The sequence below is a fragment of the Glycine soja genome, chromosome 3, assembly GCF_004193775.1.
Source record: "Glycine soja cultivar W05 chromosome 3, ASM419377v2, whole genome shotgun sequence".
In the NCBI taxonomy this organism is placed as follows: Eukaryota; Viridiplantae; Streptophyta; class Magnoliopsida; order Fabales; family Fabaceae; genus Glycine; species Glycine soja.
Window position 1 is genome coordinate 42,345,556 of NC_041004.1, and position 20,732 is coordinate 42,366,287.

Genomic DNA, 20,732 nt, shown 5'->3' on the forward strand with positions numbered 1-20,732 from the left:
TCCTCAGAAACAAAAACATTCGAGTACAATTCAGCAAAAGAAAAACAAATTCATAGATTATTATACAAAACCTACAAATTTGAGTGGGGGAATTTGAATTTCTTAGAAGACTTTAATGGTTGTTTACTATCAATGTAAAATGATAAAATCAATCAACCAAAAATCATCATTGATATATCTTTTAACATAATTATTATAAATATCAGTAAACTTACAATCAATTAAAATATACTATATGGCTTAGAAGATAATTCTATTTTATTTCAAAGGTACGTAGAAAATGCCTTGCTTTTAATTATTTTTGTTTTAAATTTTATGATAAACCTATTTTTTTCTGGAAACTAAGCATAATTTTTCTGTAAATAATGTGCTACTTCAATTGTTTTAGATTATTGTTTAAAAAACTTCATATTCTGGAATTTCAAAATAAAATGAAAAGTATTAGTTTTTAATCTTATTGATAACAAATTTGTTACAATTTAACTTTTCTGAAGTCAGATTATAAAGTTAATAGTAAATAAATTAATAATAATAATAATAATAATTAAATAATACATGTATAAGATATAAATATTAGAATTAAAAAAACATAACATTATAGAATTTTAAGATTAAGTACAAACAAAAGTTCAAACCAAATTTACACACTATATAGTTCTAAGACTCAACAATATAAAATTAACAATGTACATTAACAACAATGAATTTATATCTAAGAATAAAAATGAAAATGACGTCTTTTAGGTTGATTTTTTTATGTTTAAGAAAAAAATATCAAAATAACATTTATTGGATGTTAATTTTGTACACCTGATTAACGTCAACCTTCAATAAAACTGTGACACGTGACGGTCAATGTTGAATTAAAGCGTGACACATGACGATTAACGTTTAATTAAAACACAACATGACGGTCAATGTTGACAAGTGACAATCAACGTCTAATCTCGGAATTGGATACTAAAATAATAAAATTGCACAAAAAATGAAGACTAATATCGTGAATTAAATTATAAGAAGACCAAAATCATATTTTGAGACAAACAAGAGAATCGAAATCGAATTCTAAAACAAATAAAGTGACCAAATTTATAATTTTGTTTATATAATATATATGGTTAAAAATCAAAACATTTCTTTATTACGGAATATTATCTCTCGACACGTGTTATATGGATAACACATGTAGTCTAAGTACCTAACAAAATATTTACAAATTTTATATTATTAGATTCTTTTGTAACAATATTTTTTTATTTATTTACCATTTTAAAAAATTTAAATGACATCGTTATTATTTTAATTATATCCAAATAAAACAAGCAAGCAAAATAATAAGAAAATATCAAAATAATAAATGAAATAAATATACAAATATATACCTAAAATTAAATAATTTTAATGAGAAATGAGAAAATTACATGTATTGTCCACTTATTTCGACCACATAGAATTATCATAGATAAGAAAGTTCTCGCCCTTTTTTTCTTTCTGATGAGATATAGGCACGTGTCTATTTGTGAATAGAGCTGTACCAAACTTTTTCCCTTTTTCTTGATGCCACAAACTACAGATAGGTGAATCCTCCCGTTCAGTTATACTACACCAGTGTGACAGTGTGTAATGTGTTCGTGTCCGTGTCTCAAGTTGAAACGTTGTGTCGTGTTTGGCATTGTCTAAGAAAGAGGGAGAAATGGGAGTAGTGAACAGAAGAAATTCTGCAGCTCATACCAGTAACCAAAACAAAACAACTTCAATTCAACTCCCTTTAGGTCTCACCTTTTTCTGTTTCTTGAATGAAATGTGCATGTGCACTGCATTTTGGCATATTCCTACTCCCCCTTCTTGTTTCTGATTTATCAATGATATTCACTTTCCCATGACATTATCCTCAGAGTCTTGATGGGACTTCCTCACCTTTCATTTTGTTCACACTAGTTTGTTAGAAACACTGTACTAAACTGAATAATTGATATTCTTATACTTATTGAAATAATATTTTATTTTGTTTTTCTTTATTAATTAAACTTTGCATTCTCTCAGGAATTTTTGGAACAGTGCTGGCAGTGTTGTTCATTGGGTTTGTAGCATGGAGTTATCAAACTATTCAACCTCCTCCTCCAAAGATATGTGGATCTCTTAATGGTCCCACTATAACAGCACCCAGAATCAAACTAAGAGATGGAAGGAATTTAGCATACAAAGAGCATGGTGTCCCAAAAGATGTTGCCAAGCATAAAATCATCTTTGTCCATGGTTTTGATGCTTGCAGGCATGATGCCTATGTTGCCAAAACACTATCACCTGTAAAAAAATGTTTAATTTCTATTGCTTTCACAACATTCTCTGCTATATATTTTTGGAATTTGTATTATCTGAATTTGTGGTGGATTTTGCAGGATGTTGCTGAGGTATTAGGGGTTTACATTGTATCTTTTGATAGACCTGGGTATGGGGAAAGTGATCCTCATCCAAATCAAACAGTTAAGAGCCTGGCATTGGATATAGAAGAACTTGCTGATAAATTGGGATTAGGGTCCAAATTCTACATAATAGGTTTTTCTTTGGGTGGCCAGGTTGTTTGGAGGTGCCTTAAGTATATCCCTCACAGGTATGGTGTATTCAGGTTAAATGTAAGTCTGTTGGCTAAAAAAAGAACATTCTTTGGGTTTTTTTTCTTTCTTTCTTTGGTATGTAAATGTTTGCATCTTCTTGCTTGGATATGTATTTTAGTGGTGTGAGTGATACAAGATCTTTTTTCCTATGCACTTATTATGCAGAACTCTGATCTAGGCTGCCTCCAAATAGCTTAGGGTTGTGAAATTGGATAGGGCAATTGTGCTCTGTTGGGGAGATTCGAGGGGTACACCTGTGGATCAGGAGCCACCACATAAGGAAGCCTGACACCACACTCTAACCCAAAACCTTAAGACTCAGGTTTATGGGTCTTCTCCTCACTTATATGGTATTTAACTTTTTCACTTCTACCCGATGTGGGACTACACCTCACACTTGTAACCCAACACATCTTCTCCTCAAGTGTGAGTCTCTTCCACATGGTAGTCTCCCCCTCGAGCGGAAGTCCACGAGTATAGCCATGGCCACTTGCGGTATTTGCCCTGCCCGCTAGCCATTCTGGCCACCCCACTTCACCTGCGGGACACGTTGTGCCGCTAGTCATTCTGGCCACCTGCGGTACTTGCATACTCGTCTGAGCCGGTCACCAACTTGAACCATTGGCTTTGATACCACTTGTTGGGAATTATCAATAAACCATATACAATACCAAATGAGCACCAAAATACATTACGTCAGATTATCAAGAGGTTTTAAGGAATACCTGAATCCATAGAGGTTGATTAACACGCAGCGAAATTTGACAATGGTCACAAACAATTGGTTTAATGACCTTCCTCAACCAAATCACTTTTTTCCTTATGGGACCTTCGTTTTTTTCTTCAGATGGGGAGAGGAGAAACTATTTGTTGATTTGGTATATTACGGACCAAAACCATGCCTTATGTTTTAAACCTATTAGGGTTTCTATTATCCCCTAATGGGCCAAACTGGTTTCCGCTCATTAAGCCCATATCAATTATCTGTTGGTAATTTAATGAGCTCACTTAAATAGATCACTTTATATTGAACTCATTTAAATGTAAATAACTAATATAAATGTTATAATATAATATGTAGCCCATATTAATTAATTAGGAATTATAAAATTCCTAACACACACATCTTGATGGATAGAATTTTCTCGGAAATAACTCATTATATTCCAAAGCCTGATATATATCATATATAGCACTTGATTTTGGAGTATATAATAAATGGATTTCCTGGATATTCGAGAGACCAAGACTCTCTCCACTCTTTTTCCCTTTGTTTGAATGAGAGGGAAAAATGACAGGAGAAGTTTTTTATATTTGAAATTAAAGAGAAAATTTGGAGAGAATATTTTGAAATTTTGTTTCTTAAGAACAACCTTTCTTTATTTTCTTTTCAACTTAACAAGAATTTTTTTAAAATTAATAATAATAAAAAAAACTCCCCTGATCCTTCCTTGAATGACAAGATACCTCTCACTCTCACCTCGAACATGCCTTCTCTGATTATTCTAGCTCCCAACTAACTAACTCCCTAGTTAAACTATTTACTCCACCAACTAACCATGGGTACATGGACACTGATGGATCCAAGACTCTGAGTTAGCGAAGTAATTTTTTTAAGAAAATAGAAATTGATAATAATTATTATCACACATACGAAGATAAGGATATAGAATTGTAATTGTTAAAATCATATAATTTTAATATATTATACATACGGTGAAAATACAAAATTTAACTTTCAAATCAAAATACTTGAATAAAAAATAACAATAAAATACAAGAAGAAAGAAAACTTGGGTCAATGGGTTCAAATATATAGAAATACAGGAATAAAATACAAAACTCAAAAATATTTACTTAAAATTTTATTCAAGTAGGGAATATATTTGCACACCCTAATTTATAATTTTATATGTAGTTCTGCCACTGACCATGGGGATCACCTGTCAGCATTAGTCAAGACTTGTTGTGAAAGTAGCTTACTCCTCAAGTTTATAACCAGCCACTAAGTCACTAACACAAATATACTAGCCCACTAGCATAACTCACAAACTGAGCCTATAAAAAGCTAAAGACCCAAACATAAAACTACTAAAATGACACTATAAAAATAGAAAATTCTTCAGTTTAGGCGAGTTCTACTGTAGTCAGTACCATGTGAAACTATGATAATTATAGTTTGGTTCCCTCCTCTCTAATTTCCTGGGCATCATTTTTGCATCAGTTAGAAGGAATTGTCAATCATTATCTTTATCTATTTATTGCATTGGTAAAAAAATTCAATGTTGACAGGCTGGCAGGTGCAGTGCTCATAGCCCCAGTTCTCAATTACTGGTGGGCTGGTCTTCCTGCAAACTTAACTAATGAAGTTTTCTACCAACAAAAACTACAAGACCAGTGGACAGTTCGTGTGGCTCACTACATACCATGGCTAACTTACTGGTGGAACACACAAAAATGGTTCCCATCTTCTAGTTTAATTGCTGACAGTATAGATCTTCTTTCCCTTCAAGACAGAGAACTTTTGCCTAAGAGGTCTGATCGAAAGAATCATGTGGTATGTATCTGGATTATAGAGTGAAAGTCATGTAACTTCATAATTTATATTTGTTGTTGGCTAGATTCATACCAATTGATTTTGATATTTGTTGGTGACTGTTGTGCCTAAAGTCAGAACTGTTTAATACTGTAGTAAATGTGTCTAACTAACTGTTTAATACTGCATGTGAAGGACTGCATCTGTTGAAGTCAGTTGTGAACAATTATATCTACTTGTCACGTTTGAGTTTATAGTTCTTTGTAATCTTTTTCTCTATAGAACTGCTCAAACCAATACCAGTCATAAATTTGGAATTGATAACTATTACAGTTTGTATGTACTCTCTAGTTACCATTGGCTATTAATAAAAGTTTTAAAAGACATCTTGTACACAAAATATATTGATTACATCCAAACCTTATTCTACTTGGTGGGATCAGCTACATGGATTAATGCTTACCATTGGGTTCAACAAAAGCAAAAATTTCACTCTAACCATGATTATCATTTAGAGCAACTGAGCAGGGTCTTAGAGTCTTGTATCATACACACTACTCAAATTTAGTATTTACTCATTTTGTACCATCAACTAAGACTATATCATTTGCAATACTAGACTCGAGTATTTAAATTATGAACATTCATGCATTTTATTAGTATCAATTTAGGAGTAGATGCAAGTATGCAAAACTTGTAGGAAGTAGGAACATATTAGACTTATTGACAAAACTATGGTTTTTGATGATTTACTCTTGTATGATAATTGCCAATAGTTTAATGCATTTTGTAATCACTAAAATGTGATGTGATAGATACCATACCAGAAACACATAGCATCCGTCCAGTAGGATCATGGAATATGTATGGAGTGTCACTTTGTGTATGAAATCTGTTTACAAGATTTGTCATTTAGAAGCAGAAATCGATTGCAAAGCAAACAAATTTTGTAGTAAATGTTTGTTTTATCAGAGATGCAAAACATTTGTTTAGGCTATAGGCCTTTGGTGCATTAGTGCATTACTCTTTTTAGAGAACTGCTACTACGACTTGTGTGCTACGCATAGGTGTTAAAACTATCTTCACTGTTGTCTTGTATGTTAGTTATCAACCTTATTTTTTCTTCCCTTGGATAGACTGCTGCTTGATGTCATGATTTTATGAATTCTTTATATGAAGAGTTGTTTCCCAACTTATGATGGATCACTAAGTAATAAATTGATAATTCTTTTTTTGGTACATAGTAATAAATTGATATATAGAACTTCTTTTAACATTAGGGGCGTAAAATAATTTTTTATAAACACTAATGATAATTATTGTTGATACCATGCACATTGTTTTTTACTGGATCATGTTTAATTTGGTTGGTTTCTCCTATTGGTTATTGAAATGTGGCTGATATATTGTCTTATTGTTCCACAGGCTCAGGTAAGACAGCAAGGTGAACATGAAACTGTTCACCGAGACTTAATTCTCGCATTTGGTAGCTGGGAATTTAGTCCATTGGATCTGGAAAATCCATTTCCAAATAATGAAGGTTCGGTCCATATTTGGCAAGGAGATGAAGATTTGATAGTGCCTGTTAAAGTGCAACGATACATTGCACAAAAGCTTCCGTGGATTCAGTATCATGAGCTTCAAGGTGCAGGCCATTTGTTCCCTCATGTTGATGGTATGAGTGATACTATCATTAAGTCACTTTTAAGTGGGAAATAATTAACTTTCAATCTAGGACATTGATTGTTATTGTTAGTCCATGCAGATTGAATTAAAATCTTGATTTGCGGGAAGAAGAATCACGTTGCGCAGTAGTGCTCTTTGTTTGGATATAAATTTATAAATATTTCAATTCTAAGTGAATAAAATTCTTCTTAAGAAAAGTGAACTTTATCAAAAGAATTGATTGTGGGAATGAAACCTGTATCAAATATCCATATACCTATCGTATATTTTTATAATATCGTATCTGTATTATTTTTAATATTAAAATGAAAAAAAAAACGTTTTAACATTAAAATAAAACGAAAACATAGTGAGTCTAGCATAAAATATAAAACATAATTATGTGTAAGAATCATCTCTTACGTGAAAATAGTGTAATGAATGGTGCGTAAATAATATTGTTAAGATTTAAAAACAGAAGAATGAATACGTGTGAGCTCAAGAGATATGCTGCACTAAAACAAGGATACACATGCTGACACCTGTCCTATACGTGGCGAGATTTGTGACCAAATCGGGAAAAATTTCTGTCTATTGCGGCATTTGACAATTTTACTTTAGTTAATCCCTTGATTTGTGGGGTAACCTTAGCCGGCATGAATCATATAGACGAAGATGGTCCTTAGTTGCAGGGCAGTGTGCCTTATATTTACCTCTTTATTAGATTGGGTTTGTTCTAAACAAATTTGAACTCACTCAAATTCAACGGGAACATCGATCTCATCTTCAACTCAGTGTCATACAAGAATAATAAGCTCTAAAACTTTTGTCACTGCTACAAAAGGAACTTGATTTACCAGCTCGCATTCGAATTTCAATTTCCAGGAAGAAGAAGATGGTGATTGAGGAGGGTGACATGAAGTCGCAAGGGGAGGTGGAATCACGGGTCCAACAAGAAGCGAATTACAAGAACCACAACTACCATTCTCCATTATTCTCATCACATGAAGTTGTTGGGGAGGCTTCTGGTGGCTATGTTGGAAATGGGAAGAGGGATCATAATGGTGGTGGGTATCATTGTTTTGGAGGAGGTGGTGGGTAAGGGTGGGGCCCACAATGGAGATGGGTGGGCCTGAGTCCGACCAATTCGTCTGATGGGATAGGGAATAATGGAAGGCAGTTTGGGCTTGAGAGGGAGAAAGAGGGTGGTGGATTGTCATGTGGAAAAGGTGGTGGAGAGAAGGCAGAGGAGGTTGATCAAGAATAGAGTCAGCTGCCAGATCTAGAGCCAGAAAACAGGTGCATTTGCATGCATGCCTCATTTTTATCATCAATCCATGCAATGGCTATACATATCCTGTTGATATATATTATGAAATATTAATGCTGGCTTCTTGACTAGAAATGTTGTATAAAGCCACTGAACTCAATCTCAGTGAACTAAGGATAATTGATATATATAGTATGTGTGTAAAAATCAATATTTGTCAACACTGTGGATATCATTTGAAAATGGGCAATTCAAATAGAATCGAACTTTGGATGAATCTGGATCCCATTAAATTTCATTTCCAAGAGGAACCTCAACATTAGTTTATGAAGAATTAATAAATGTATCAATTTATTAACTTATTGCACCCAAATTTGGATACTGTAAGTTTATATAAGAATCTGTCCTTGGACCTTTCCGCTTTGGAGTGTACATATTTGCTATTGATGCATTAGGATCGATAATTTTCATTAATATAGTATTTTTTTTCCCCTTGAAATTATGTAACTAGGATTGGCTTTTCCAGAAATTATAAGGGGTTGACAGGTTTCAGAGCACCAGGCTATCAGCTACTAATATAATGCCAATTAATGAACTTTTTAATTAGCTTAGATTTAAAGATGTGAATAAAATATACATCAAAATGGACCGCGTAGCTGCTATAGCTTATGAGGCTCATTGTGCTTTGCACTTCTTGCATTGCATAGGCTTGGTGTGGTATTGTATACTGTATGGATATATAATATTTTGGTAGATATTTGAGGAAGGATTGTTATTTAGCTTTCTTTGCGGAACCTTATTCGTTCCTTTTTTTTTTATTTTGGCCTTGGCAGGCATACACAGTGGAATTACAAGCAGAACTGAACCAATTGAGAGAAGAGAACGCCCAACTGAAACAGGGCTGGTACTGCCAAATAACATGAACTTCTGCAGAGTGATGAAAGTTTTCCTCTGTTGTTGTTATGTATTGAAGTATTAGTAATTCAATTATACTGACAAGGATCTTGCTTTTATTCTTCATGCCGAGCCCGAGAGGAAAAGAAAGCAACAGGTAACCACACTAACCAATAATGATCCAATTAAATTCTTGTTTGAAGTTCATATCAAGGGTACACAAGATATTGGTGTAACATTGTCCTTTCACGTTGGTGGGCACTATTGCCAGATATTCAGCATAGAAGCAATTAATTACCAGAATCAATCTAATTATTATGAAGCAATCCGTGATTTTTTTTATCGCCGGCCTTTTGTCCTTTCATCCATTGTAAAGGTTGAAAACCTGAAACTGGAAACAATGTACCCACATAAAAGTAACCACATCTTAGGTTCTCCTTCCACAAAAAAGAAAAAAGCAACAAATAATAGAAAGAAAGGGGTTGTGATGGAAACTGAAATTCACTCTTATACCCAAAGAATCTATAACTTTACATTTGAAGAATTCTTGTGATTCACGGCAGAAGAAATGGACAAAAGAAACTCATGGGGCATGCAAGTATCTTCTTTCACTTTGACAGAGATTAGATGAGTACGACAGAACCCACTACTCATATTCAAACTCAAACTTTACATGCCCATATTTTCTTCCAAGTTGAAGAATGAATTCAGAGAATCTGGCAAGAATTTGGCACTCTTCGTGTGTTTTGACCTCTGAAACAAAACCATAAATGATCAATTTTTTCAAATTGGGACAACCTTCCAGAAGTGCAGCTACCCATACTGAGAAAAGATCACTAATTACAGTCCATCCAAGTTCTAACACCACCACATTCATCAAACAAGACAAACCCTGCAAGCCATAATGAAGAACTCCATCTCTTAAATCATAGCTTAAGGACAAATGTGTCAACTGAGGAAAGCAAACAGAAATTGTCTCTATATCAACAACCTCATCCTCATCATCAAAAACGACACCCCACATCCAAAGCTTATATAACTTTGATGCTTTTGAGATCATATGAGAAAATTTTGGCCACATGATTGTGAAGTTACTGACATCTATGATCTCAAGGTTCTCTGTACTATCCCCAATATCAAGATGGATAACACTCACATCATCAATTTTCAACACCTTCAATGTCCCCTTTTCAATCAGCTCAAAAACCTCAAAGCTACAATATTTCAAATGAAGCTTCTCAAGCAAATCCGCCTCCAATATAAACTTATCCGAACTAAACAATTCAAGGTCCAAAACCTTCAAAGAAACGTTGCTGAGCTCTTATATAAGCACGTTAAAGATAAAACACAAAACAAATATATTTTACATAATTAAAACGAAAAAAGATATTTACAGTAATAAAAATAAATAATAAATGCTAAATTACAATTATCAAAATTATATTTAAGTCATTTAAAATTAATTATGAACATCGTGCATGTACTTATCTTGATTGAAATTAATTATCAATGCATAGTTGTTTTACAAGCTCTTCCACTTTAGAAAAATCAAATGATTAAGAATCTATATCTTATCTTATTTTCAAATATTAACTAGTGCCCTTAACTAATTTCTTTACGCACTAGTAAAAGAATTAAAGTATAAATATTTTTATTAGTAGGTAAAAAATTACGTTGTTCATGACCGTTTTTGTGTTCCCTTATAATTTTCATACTAAAAGAACATTTGGTAGATAATTTTTTTTTCAGAAATTATAGATGGAAAACTTAGTTTTCCAATGTTTGGTATGAGGTTTTAAAAATAACATTCCGAAAAAAGAAAGTTTTTTGGGAATATTTTTTAATCAAGAAAACTTTTATATGAGGAGAAATAAGAATTTTATTTTCCAAGTAATTTTATTTTTATTACAGTAAAAATATCGTATTACTTTTTATTAAATCATTTAATATGATAAAAATATTACATAACTCTTATTTTTAGAAAACTTAAGATTTTAATGGCCAACCAAATAAATTTTATTCAAAATTCTTCCACATAATTTTTTTTTCCTATCCAACATCTCCTAAATATTTTTTTTCTTTTAATTTGTTAATCAAGAAACCTATCAATTAGTGAGTAGGCATGGCAACGGGCGGGTCGGGGTCGGGTTTTGTTTACCCCACCCCCGCCCCCGACTCTCCATTTCCCTCCCCACCCCCACCCCCGAAACCGACGGGGGTGTATATTTACACCCCATCCTCGTCCCCGATCGGGGTCGGGTTTTTCCCGCCCTGCCCCCGACATTTTTATAAAATTTTATTAAAAAAAATAATTTTTTATAAAATAACAAATATAATTTTAAATAAAACATAAAATTCAATTCAACACTAACATAAAATTTAATCTAATAATTTCATATTTCAATGTGTTATATATATTAATAATTAACGGGGCGGGTTCGGGTACGGGTTCGAGACGGATATTGAGAATCCCATTCCTGATCCCGAACCCGAATTTGGTTATCGGGGAAAATTCGACCCTGACCCCGACCCTGGTCAACTCGGATTTTTCCCATCAAAATCGGGACGGGTCCAGGACAGGCCCCACGGGTTCGGACCCGTTGCCATGCCTATTAGTGAGACCCTATTTTCTTTCTTTTATTTTCATGACGACACCTACAGATCACATGGACGACTTACCAAGATTACCAAACTCTTGTCTTAGTGAAAAATCACTGTTAATTTAATTTGCAAAATAATGATGAATTTGTATCCGAAAATTTTCTTTTCCTATAAATTCATTGTTATATTATAAAATGATTAAATCTGCGATTTTGAATAAGAAAATTTAAAGAGCTGTATATGACTTTCTTATTTTAAGTATTTCATTTTAGTTTTCGTTTTTATATATGTATTTTAAAATATTAATAACTAAAGTTAATTAATCTCAATTTAAATTTCAAATGAATTTTAAAATCTTAATATCCACATTATATTATAGCAAATAGAAAATTACAATTTATTTTCATAAATCATATTAAATTAATAAATATAGAAATGCAGGACATATTTAGCCATTAGTATTTTTCATTACATAAAGCATCTTGTGCCATTATTGACAGGTCATGATTCCTTTAAATGCGAAACACAAGAACTTCATGAAGCTGTTCTGGCTACCGTCCTTCTAGCGTTAGACGTGCGCACATATTTCCTCCGAGCAATGCTAAGACTAAATTTTCTTTAAAAAAAAAAAAAAAAACAACAATGCTAGAGACTATGTCACTCAACCAGAAATGATCATTGGTAATAATTTAGTGAAAGCGTAATCTTCAAATTGACCAAAGAATTTTAAGAGAAGTTTCTTTAGCTCTGAATGATATGTTAAACTTAACGAAAATTATTTCAATGATATTGTTAACCTACAAACTACAATTCTCATGATACAAATAATTTTATATTAGAAATAAGAATCATCAAAACAAATGATAATACAAATTGTTGAAATAAGCCTTATTACCATCAGCTTCAGAGAACTCTGTATATTGAGACCATGTCAGTCCTCAGTATCCTTTTGTTCTGAGCACCAAAGCTCTCATTTCCCTTGTTCTCGCAGGCAGAATAATAGAAATCCATTAGTTGTACTTGTATGTCTATCTATCAATTAAATCGTGAAAGGACGACTTCATTACGTGAGGATCCACAGCAAGTTGAATAGCAATTTTAACTATTTCATGGCTTAGAAGATCCACTACTGCCTGTTGTCATGAAAGATTCACCACAACCACACTGACCTTTAGAATTTGGATTGACGAAAATAAATTCCGATCTGACAGGAGAAGCAAAAAGAGTAGAAGTTAAAATAAGAGCACTGAAAACAAAGAAGTAGTTCACATTAGGAAAAGAACGAAAGTAAACGGTTGAACCAACTAACCAACAGAAACCAGCACAACAAATAACTGTAAAGTAATTTTCATGCCATTTCATCAATATCTCCTTTAAGTGATGCAGACATTTTGTCTACATACATTTGAGAAAGGAAAATCACTAATCATCCCCGGAGCTAGGCATAACATGTAACACAAATTCACTTCACATTCCATCGAAAGCTTCCTTTAATAATGCATATACTCATACTGGAAAGATATTCGGGATTTGGAAAAGAAAATAATCGAGTACTCCAAAAGCACAAATTAATGCAGAGTCAGGGCAAAGGAGGGAGTAAAATAGTTTTTGTCACAAGTAGATCAATGCCCAAATATACAGTTCCTAAATTGAAGCTAAAAAGATGGTAACATTCTGATGAAGAGAATTTTATCAAAGTAATATGTTCTAAAGCTTCATATATTTATAGGCATTTGTGTTTCAATTCTATGTATATTCAGTATTTATAAATTATAATGTCTAGATTCAATTCTTTACCAAAAAAAGTTCATAGAAAGGATTACAAGCAGAGGTATCCCTCTGTGAGAATGGAACCACAAAGAAAATGCATGAAAATAAAGAAAATAAAGAGGGAATATCCCACCCCTTTCAAACCTCACTGCCATACTTAATTTTTTGCCTATCAACCTCACTTCCTTTCCCGTTCTTATCTCCACCCCCTTTCTCCCCATACAGGTACAGTGCCACAATTCTGATAGAATTAGAATCAATACACAAGAAGATAAGAAAAGAAACCTTCATAAAAATTTTCAGTTCTAACACTCTCCAATGTGAAGAAGTGATGCTAGAATTACAACGACTAATTAGGCTATGTTTAGTAAAACTAACTGAAAAGTTAACTGGAAGCTAAAAGTTAGAAGTTAGAAGCTGAAAAATTAGTTTATTAAATTATAAGTGTTTGTTAAAACTAGCTATTAAAATAGCTAAAAAGTGTAAAATGACTGAAAACAATAAAATCATGATTTATCTAAAAAGGGTAAGCAGAAAATTTGATAAATATTTTAAGGATAAGAAAGGAAGAAAATACAAAAAGCTACAGGCTAAAAACTAACGTTTTTTGCTGCCGAGAAGCTACTAAAAAAAAGTTTGTTTATCAATTATTTGCTCTTCCCTCCTCAGTCCAAACTAAATAACTAATGCTGTTTTGGGTAATTAGTTAGGAATACAATTCATTAGATCTAATTTAATCCCCAAGGGGTTGATTCCCTACAACTTCGATCTTTCGTCTCTCATACACCTTCATAATGGTTGGCCAGGTCCTATTAGATTCCCTTCTCCACTAAACATGTGACGGCTATCCATGTTGTTTCAGGTTCAGCCATTCCACTCCATTGCAACAAACTCTTCCTTTTGCACTTTCCCCTAATGAGGAATAAGCACTTCCAATCTCCTCATTCTTATTTGTTATATTTAATCTCAGGCCAGCATGATTGTGTAAAGAAAAGAAGCAATAGCAAATTAGAAAGCATTATATTCTGTTATAGCACACACACACTACTAGTTTTAAATTTTAATATTCTGTTTCTAGAATAATTACGTGGTTCTCGTAAAGAATAACAAAATATAGTTAATTACCTAAGCATCAGTGTCACATCATCTTATTACTAAGACGAATATATTGTATAAACTAAATTCCCACAAAAATGATTCTATATGTTTTTGGAGGTATGATTATTTTGATTATTGAAACATTATTACGCAAACCACAAGTATCAGAACTAAAAAATAAGATTTCAAATTTACCTACTTGGACACAGTTTATAGTTCCATGTTCTTCTAAAATAGATAATTAGAACACAATACATCTGAAAGTATTCAATTAGAAGAAACCAAATAACAAGCTCAAACTTTTGGTCTAGTTCCGTTCATGTGCTATTAAGTTGTCATAATGAGTCCAATTTTAACAGCCAGAATAGACACAAATCCTTAATATCAACTTTGAATGACACTTATTAAAATATTCTTGGTATTACAGCCAGAATATTGGCACAACAGATTCAGTTCACAAAGTAACATGCATGGATTTTTAGATATTTAATAAAGCCAAGCATAAGCATATTTATTGGGTGGGTGAGGAAATACCAGTGTGGAAGGGTGAGAGAGGTAGCAAAACATACAGTATCATATTGATACCAGTGGCAGTATTAAGAGGAAAGACAAATTCACTAATGATTATAATAATTGTGTTTAGTATTCTAAGTTAACCTCAAAATCTGATGTCTTTTAAAAAATATAAATATTTTCCAATTTGAGACTACTCAAATGGAAACTGTATAATTCCTGAGAGGATGAATCTCTCCATCCAAAAAGCAACCAACAGGATAGGAGTAAGTTATAAAGATTTATGAGGGAAGACAACTAATTTTGGTGTAGATGTAACAGATTTAAACAATAATCTTAAGATATCTGCGTCCCAAGTCCAAACCAATATAGAGAGATTTATCATCCCATTCCCAAAACACAATACAATAAACAAAAATAGAAAAAGAAAAATATAAGTTGAACATGAAGAAAAGGTGTTAAAGAAAACATTTACCTTAGTTTGTCATCTACAAAATCCATTTTAGTTCCAATGACATGCATAAGGGCCTTTGGATCAATCAATATCTTAACACCCTTATCCTCAACCAACTCATCAAACTTCCCTTTTTCATCTGTCAAAGCAACAGTAATCTAAGATGAAAAAGTCATAACTCATAATGAAATCATGCATCCATCTCCAGCTCACCGCAATTGAAAGGAATAATCAGTACACAAAGATAGTAAATTCCCAACAGGATTAAACTTTAATCAATATTACTCATATTTGGGACATGAAATTTTTATAAGAGAATAGGTTAGCACCAAAGGACAATTTTGAAGTGTTCCTATTTACCTCAGTATTTGACATACCTCAATGCATGCTTTTGACTAATGATATTGCCATAGCTACCTTAAGAGTAAGACAATGGAATGCGAGTTTCACAAGACACAAGTTAACAACAATGTTTTGGAAATTGGAAGTAAAATAAAACAAGAGTAGAAAATGTTTTAATAGAGCTCCATGGGGCAGAATGATATAGGTGGCAGACTTCACATAGAGGATTAAAGGTTTTCCCGTAGACTGTAGTCATCACTTTCATTAATAGCAAGGTATGACTCATTTCATCATCTCAAATGTGACTCCAAATTTTACTTCCTCATTTCAATCATCCATAGTTCTTATTTCAGCCAAAAAGAAAAATGAATCGAGTATTTTCATTTTTCAGGCTATTGTATGTATATAAAACCAAAGACATAAACATCCAATGAAATATGAAAAACAAACTCCAAATCAACTGTTCATCTAGTTTCAGATTGCGATAACAATCGATCTCAGACATTCGTCATAGGAGCATGTCATAAAAATCGAGAAAAATCGGTCAATCACAAGCAGCGATGCAGGATTCCCCGAAAATTAAAAGATCATGTACATGGAACAATGAATACTCCTTTTGCAAATTCATTAACCGAATGGATTCAGCCCTATAAATAAGAAGAGTAATCCAACGAGTCGAAGCTAAATCATTTAGGATCAACCTGTTCTCCTATGATTATAACGCAGGGATTCCAAAAACGAATACAGTATTTCATAATCAGTTCAGCTATGTTATTTGAGAGGATCTGTTCCAAGATACGTTATTATGAGAATTGAAGATTGGAAAGAGTGAGAGACCTGCGTAATTGAGGGTGTAGGATAAGCCGTTGCAGCCGCGAGCCTTGACTCCCAGCTTCAAGAAGGGCCTCTGACGCTGCTGTAGCAGCTGCCGTATTCGCGAGGCGGCGGCGTCCGTTAGCGACACGGCTTGGCGTCGCGCCGCCGTCGCTATCTTCTCCGCTGCCACGCTCATCGCCTTGGAAGCCATCGAAGATAAACTATCTCTGTCCCGTTGTTTTGGGATATTACAGCATTTCCTCCTTTTCAGGTATGGCGCGTGGCCGCCACGTTGTGGCTATGCTGCTCGTAGAACGTTCCCCAAGAAACCTATGTTAGGTGCTTCTGTGGCCTAATCATAACGCTCTGTTAGACCACGGCGGGTGAAGTTATCATGTCCCGATCCATTGCATACGTGTGGCGTGTCTATTTCCGGAAATAAAATTTTTTATCCTTCACAAAAGGGTTTTTACAAAAGCATTCATACCAAATGTCTACTTCAATTTCAAATGATTGAATATGATATTATTCAAATTTTTTTGATAAAAAAATATTCTAACTAAAATATCAAATATTATTAAGACTAATACCTAATAAAAAATATAAATGTAAATTTAGAGTATGAATGTCAATATCAACTATCAAGTTATCACTAATGTATTGCATCATCAATTTTCATTAAAAATTTGACAACATACTATTAGTTAAAGTCATAATTGTTTAGAAAATATACTCATTATTCCCTAAGAAAAAATAAATCCTAAAATATTTATCATCTTAAATTTTTAATGTAACATTAATTATTATTTTTCATTTATATCCCATATAATATTAATAGTAAGTAACAAAAATTATAAATACATTAATAATTAATAAAATTAATTTTACAAAATTATTATTTTCTTTTATTATTTTATTATTTTAAATAAGTATAAAAAAATAGGACGACAAATACTACAAGATAAAAGGAGTGAAGAAATTTATGACATTAGATCAAATTAACACAACTCAAAATATAACTTAAATCCATCGTGAAAAATACACTAAACCTAATTTATTGAACTCAAATTTGTCTCCTTTCGAACAAGCGGTTGATGGAATGGGATGAAGAACACCTTTGTTTCCAAACTAATTTGTAAGCAACTTTAATCTCATAAACCCTAACCAAGAATAAAAGTTTATGAAATAATTGATTTTCAACTCTCCATACAAATTGGATGCCGAAGAGAGATTCTAATAACAACATGATAAAGTGAATAGAATTGATGGAATTGAATTATAAAGTATGATTTGTGATGCTTATATACGAAGTCAAACTAACTAACTAACTTCTCATCAAAGCTATCTATTTTAACTAACATAACATAATACTCAACTAACTTTTATAGTCTCTAATATCCCCCTCCAGTTGGAGAATAAATGTCTATGATTTCCAACTTTCAAATGAAATTGGTGAAAGAGGAAGCAAGAAGAGGCTTGGTGAATATGTCAGTTATTTGATGTTGAGTCTTGATATAAATTAACTTGAAGATGTTTGACTGAACAATTTCTCAAATAAAGTGGCAATCTATGTCAATGTGTTTTGATCTCTCATGATGGGAAGGGTTGGAAGCCACATGGATTGCTGTTTTTTATCACAATACAACATGGTCGATCCAATATTAACTTCAAAATGTCCTAGCAAATGCTTAAGCCATACAACTTCACTGGCCATTGATGATAATGCTTGATATTCAGATTCAGCAGAGGACTTTGAGACAGTACCTTACTTCACAGACTTCAATGAAATCAGTGCATCACCAAGAAATACACAAAATCCAGTTATACACTTGCGAGTGTCTAAACAACTGCCCCTACATCAAGCTGGCAAGTGTAAGGAATTATGAGCAGAAAAGATAAAGCCTTGTCATGGAGCAGATTTGAGGTATTGAAGCAAGTGGGAAACAACAGCCAAGTGAGTTGTCAAAGGGGTTGTCATGTATTGACTTAGCTTGTGCACTGCAAAAGTAATGTCAGGCCCACGAAATGGTCAAGTACATGAGCCTACCAATCAGCCTCCTATGCAGAGAAGGAACAAGGATTGGATCACCATTAGTCAAGGTCAATTTTAGATTTGGGTTCATAAGTAGTTGTGTTGGCTTATGTTGATGGACTGACAAGTGCACAAATTCGTCCCAAGTAGTAAAGTTAAAATGAAAGTCCGAGTATCGTATCCATAGAGACTTTATTTTGTACTTAGGTAGATAAATATTTAATTAAGAAAAAAAATTTGGAAAAGGTAGTAGAAAACGATAAATTAAATTGTTGAAAATTAAATCAAACAAGAAAATAATTAAACATGAATTTAAATTAATTAATTAAAGACAGAAAAGATAAGAAAATCCAATAATATTGTAGAAGGAAATTCAGAAGATGAGAATATTGGAAACTTAGCCTACCAGAGCTACTCCTTGATGCAATGTTAATTATTTCTCTCTATTTATGATTATTTAAATTCACACATGCATCTACTAGTATACTTTAACTTTGGTCTCCCGCACGAAAGAACTTAATTTATCAATTTTCTCTCCCAAATCCCTTTACAAAACTAAAATAGTAAATTACATTAAGAATAAAGATGTATAACAGGCTAAACAAATACCAACATATCCATAGTGATGACTTTATTTAGATACATTTTCTCAGTTCTTTTAGAAAATAATGTTTCCCAACACTATCCTAAAACTTACCATGCAAATGGGTGATTAAGCCACAAACAATAATATTAAATACAAGAAAGGATAATGCAAAAGTAATACTCATGTATAAATAAGAAGAGAGATTACATCAAGGATAGTTGGCTGTCAAGTTCCCAACAAAGGGAGTTTAGCCTCTCATTATCATGGAGACTTTAAAATTGTAAGAGGAGAATATTTAGTAAATGGGGAAAAGATAAGAAAGGGAATTGAGTAAAAGAATGACTATGATTGTTTGTTTTTCCTTCTTTTAGCCTTTGCCTTCTATAAAAAATTGTATTCCTGTGTGTCTTCCCCTTCTTCTCTCTTCTTTTATAGGTGCAAATTAGTGAACTTTTGAATTAGTCTAATTTCCTTAATTAATAATTCTTTCCTTAATTAGCTTTTTTTTCTTAATTAGCCATTATTTTCTCAATTAGCTTGTTTTCCTTAACTATTCATACATTTCTAGGTTTTATTTCCACCACTTTTAATATTCTATGTACAAAAACTTAAATGATGTTAATTTAATAATTATTTGCTCAAAAAGAAAAAATTAGAAGAGAAAAATTACAAATTTTTACATAATTTAACCTCAAAATATACTCATAATTAGCAGTTATCAACTTACTACCAAGATATCTCGTATCATCTAGCAATGATAGTGTGTACTTTCTTTGAGAAGGTGAAATTCCTTTACTAGATTTGACAATTCAAGGCCTAAGAAATATTTCAAATAGCCCAAAACCTTTAACTTGAACATGGATTGTAACTTGGTTTGGACCTCAACAGCACATGAAGAACTTGGACCAGCAAGTATAATGTTATCAACATATACAAGGAGCACTACTAATAAGGATTCAAAGCCACAAGTGAAAAGAGAATAATTATTTTTGGATTGAATGAAACCCTGTTGTAATAGGGGTAGAAGAAAACTTGCAAAACCATTGCCTGTAGGCTTGCCTAAGGCCATACAAGGACTTATTGAGTTTGCATACAAGACCAAGAGTAGTGGTTTTGTATCCTTGAGGCAAGTCCATATAAACTTCCTCAAACAAATCTCATTGAGGAAAACATTGTTAAAATCCAATTGTTGTAAACACCAATTCCTAGTTGTTGCTACTACTAGAAGCACTCTCATTGAGGTAAGCTTGGCAACAGATGAAAAAGTGTCTGAAAAACCTACATCAACTTGTTGTGTGTAGCCTTTAGCTGCTAATCGAGCTTTGTATTTGTCCATTGTTCCATTAGGTTTATATTTGAGCTTGTAGAGCCATCTACAGCCAATAATACATTGTGAAGTAACAATGTAGGTGAAATGCGAACAATACCAACTACAACAACAGGCACAATAGTGCGATTTGGCAATGTGATTGTCTTATTGGGAATTGTTTGATAAGACTCCAAATTTTTTAAGAAGCAAGCTACATGAGTGCCAACACCT

At 32.8% G+C, this 20,732-nt stretch overlaps 3 protein-coding genes across 4 annotated transcripts; 1 reads left to right on the top strand and 2 right to left on the bottom strand.

Annotated features, from left to right (window-relative positions):
• Positions 1-1,535: 1,535 nt before the first annotated feature.
• Positions 1,536-9,187, top strand: LOC114407196. 2 transcript variants are annotated; one of them, XM_028370207.1, is made up of 7 exons: positions 1,536-1,772; positions 2,044-2,306; positions 2,400-2,611; positions 4,908-5,172; positions 6,577-6,826; positions 7,702-8,115; positions 8,920-9,187. In XM_028370207.1, exons 1-6 carry the CDS (start codon positions 1,694-1,696, stop codon positions 7,716-7,718), a joined length of 1,086 nt encoding a protein of 361 aa, XP_028226008.1. In that variant the 5' UTR covers positions 1,536-1,693; the 3' UTR covers positions 7,719-8,115; positions 8,920-9,187. The 2 variants fall into 2 exon arrangements, with proteins under 2 accessions (XP_028226008.1, XP_028226007.1); XM_028370206.1 differs by lacking the exons at positions 7,702-8,115; positions 8,920-9,187 and having other exon boundaries at positions 1,537-1,772; positions 6,577-7,034.
• A 280-nt stretch (positions 9,188-9,467) lies between these two features.
• On the bottom strand, positions 9,468-11,535 carry LOC114405295 (F-box/LRR-repeat protein At1g67190-like). The gene is made up of 2 exons (XM_028367890.1): positions 11,427-11,535; positions 9,468-10,300 (listed from the first exon to the last, which is right to left on the bottom strand). Exons 1-2 carry the CDS (start codon positions 11,533-11,535, stop codon positions 9,627-9,629), a joined length of 783 nt encoding a protein of 260 aa, XP_028223691.1. The 3' UTR covers positions 9,468-9,626.
• A 770-nt stretch (positions 11,536-12,305) lies between these two features.
• LOC114407197 (iron-sulfur assembly protein IscA-like 1, mitochondrial) lies at positions 12,306-16,920 on the bottom strand. Its single transcript, XM_028370208.1, has 3 exons — positions 16,596-16,920; positions 15,438-15,555; positions 12,306-12,785 (listed from the first exon to the last, which is right to left on the bottom strand). Exons 1-3 carry the CDS (start codon positions 16,783-16,785, stop codon positions 12,689-12,691), a joined length of 405 nt encoding a protein of 134 aa, XP_028226009.1. The 5' UTR covers positions 16,786-16,920; the 3' UTR covers positions 12,306-12,688.
• Between the last annotated feature and the right edge of the window lie 3,812 nt (positions 16,921-20,732).

Excerpts from the sequence above, each read along its gene's own strand:
- LOC114407196 (XM_028370206.1), top strand. The coding sequence starts at position 1,694 with ATGGGAGTAGTGAACAGAAGAAATTCTGCAGCTCATACCAGTAACCAA. Across the intron at positions 1,773-2,043 it reads TTCAATTCAACTCCCTTTAG|GAATTTTTGGAACAGTGCTG; the intron begins GTCTCACCTTTT and ends GCATTCTCTCAG. Across the intron at positions 5,173-6,576 it reads CTGATCGAAAGAATCATGTG|GCTCAGGTAAGACAGCAAGG; the intron begins GTATGTATCTGG and ends ATTGTTCCACAG.
- LOC114405295 (XM_028367890.1), bottom strand. The coding sequence starts at position 11,535 with ATGGGAAAAATCCGAGTTGACCAGGGTCGGGGTCAGGGTCGAATTTTC. Across the intron at positions 10,301-11,426 it reads TCAATATCCGTCTCGAACCC|AGCTCAGCAACGTTTCTTTG; the intron begins GTACCCGAACCC and ends TGCTTATATAAG.
- LOC114407197 (XM_028370208.1), bottom strand. The coding sequence starts at position 16,785 with ATGGCTTCCAAGGCGATGAGCGTGGCAGCGGAGAAGATAGCGACGGCG. Across the intron at positions 15,556-16,595 it reads CTACACCCTCAATTACGCAG|ATGAAAAAGGGAAGTTTGAT; the intron begins GTCTCTCACTCT and ends TTGCTTTGACAG. Across the intron at positions 12,786-15,437 it reads TTTGTAGATGACAAACTAAG|ATCGGAATTTATTTTCGTCA; the intron begins GTAAATGTTTTC and ends TTCTCCTGTCAG.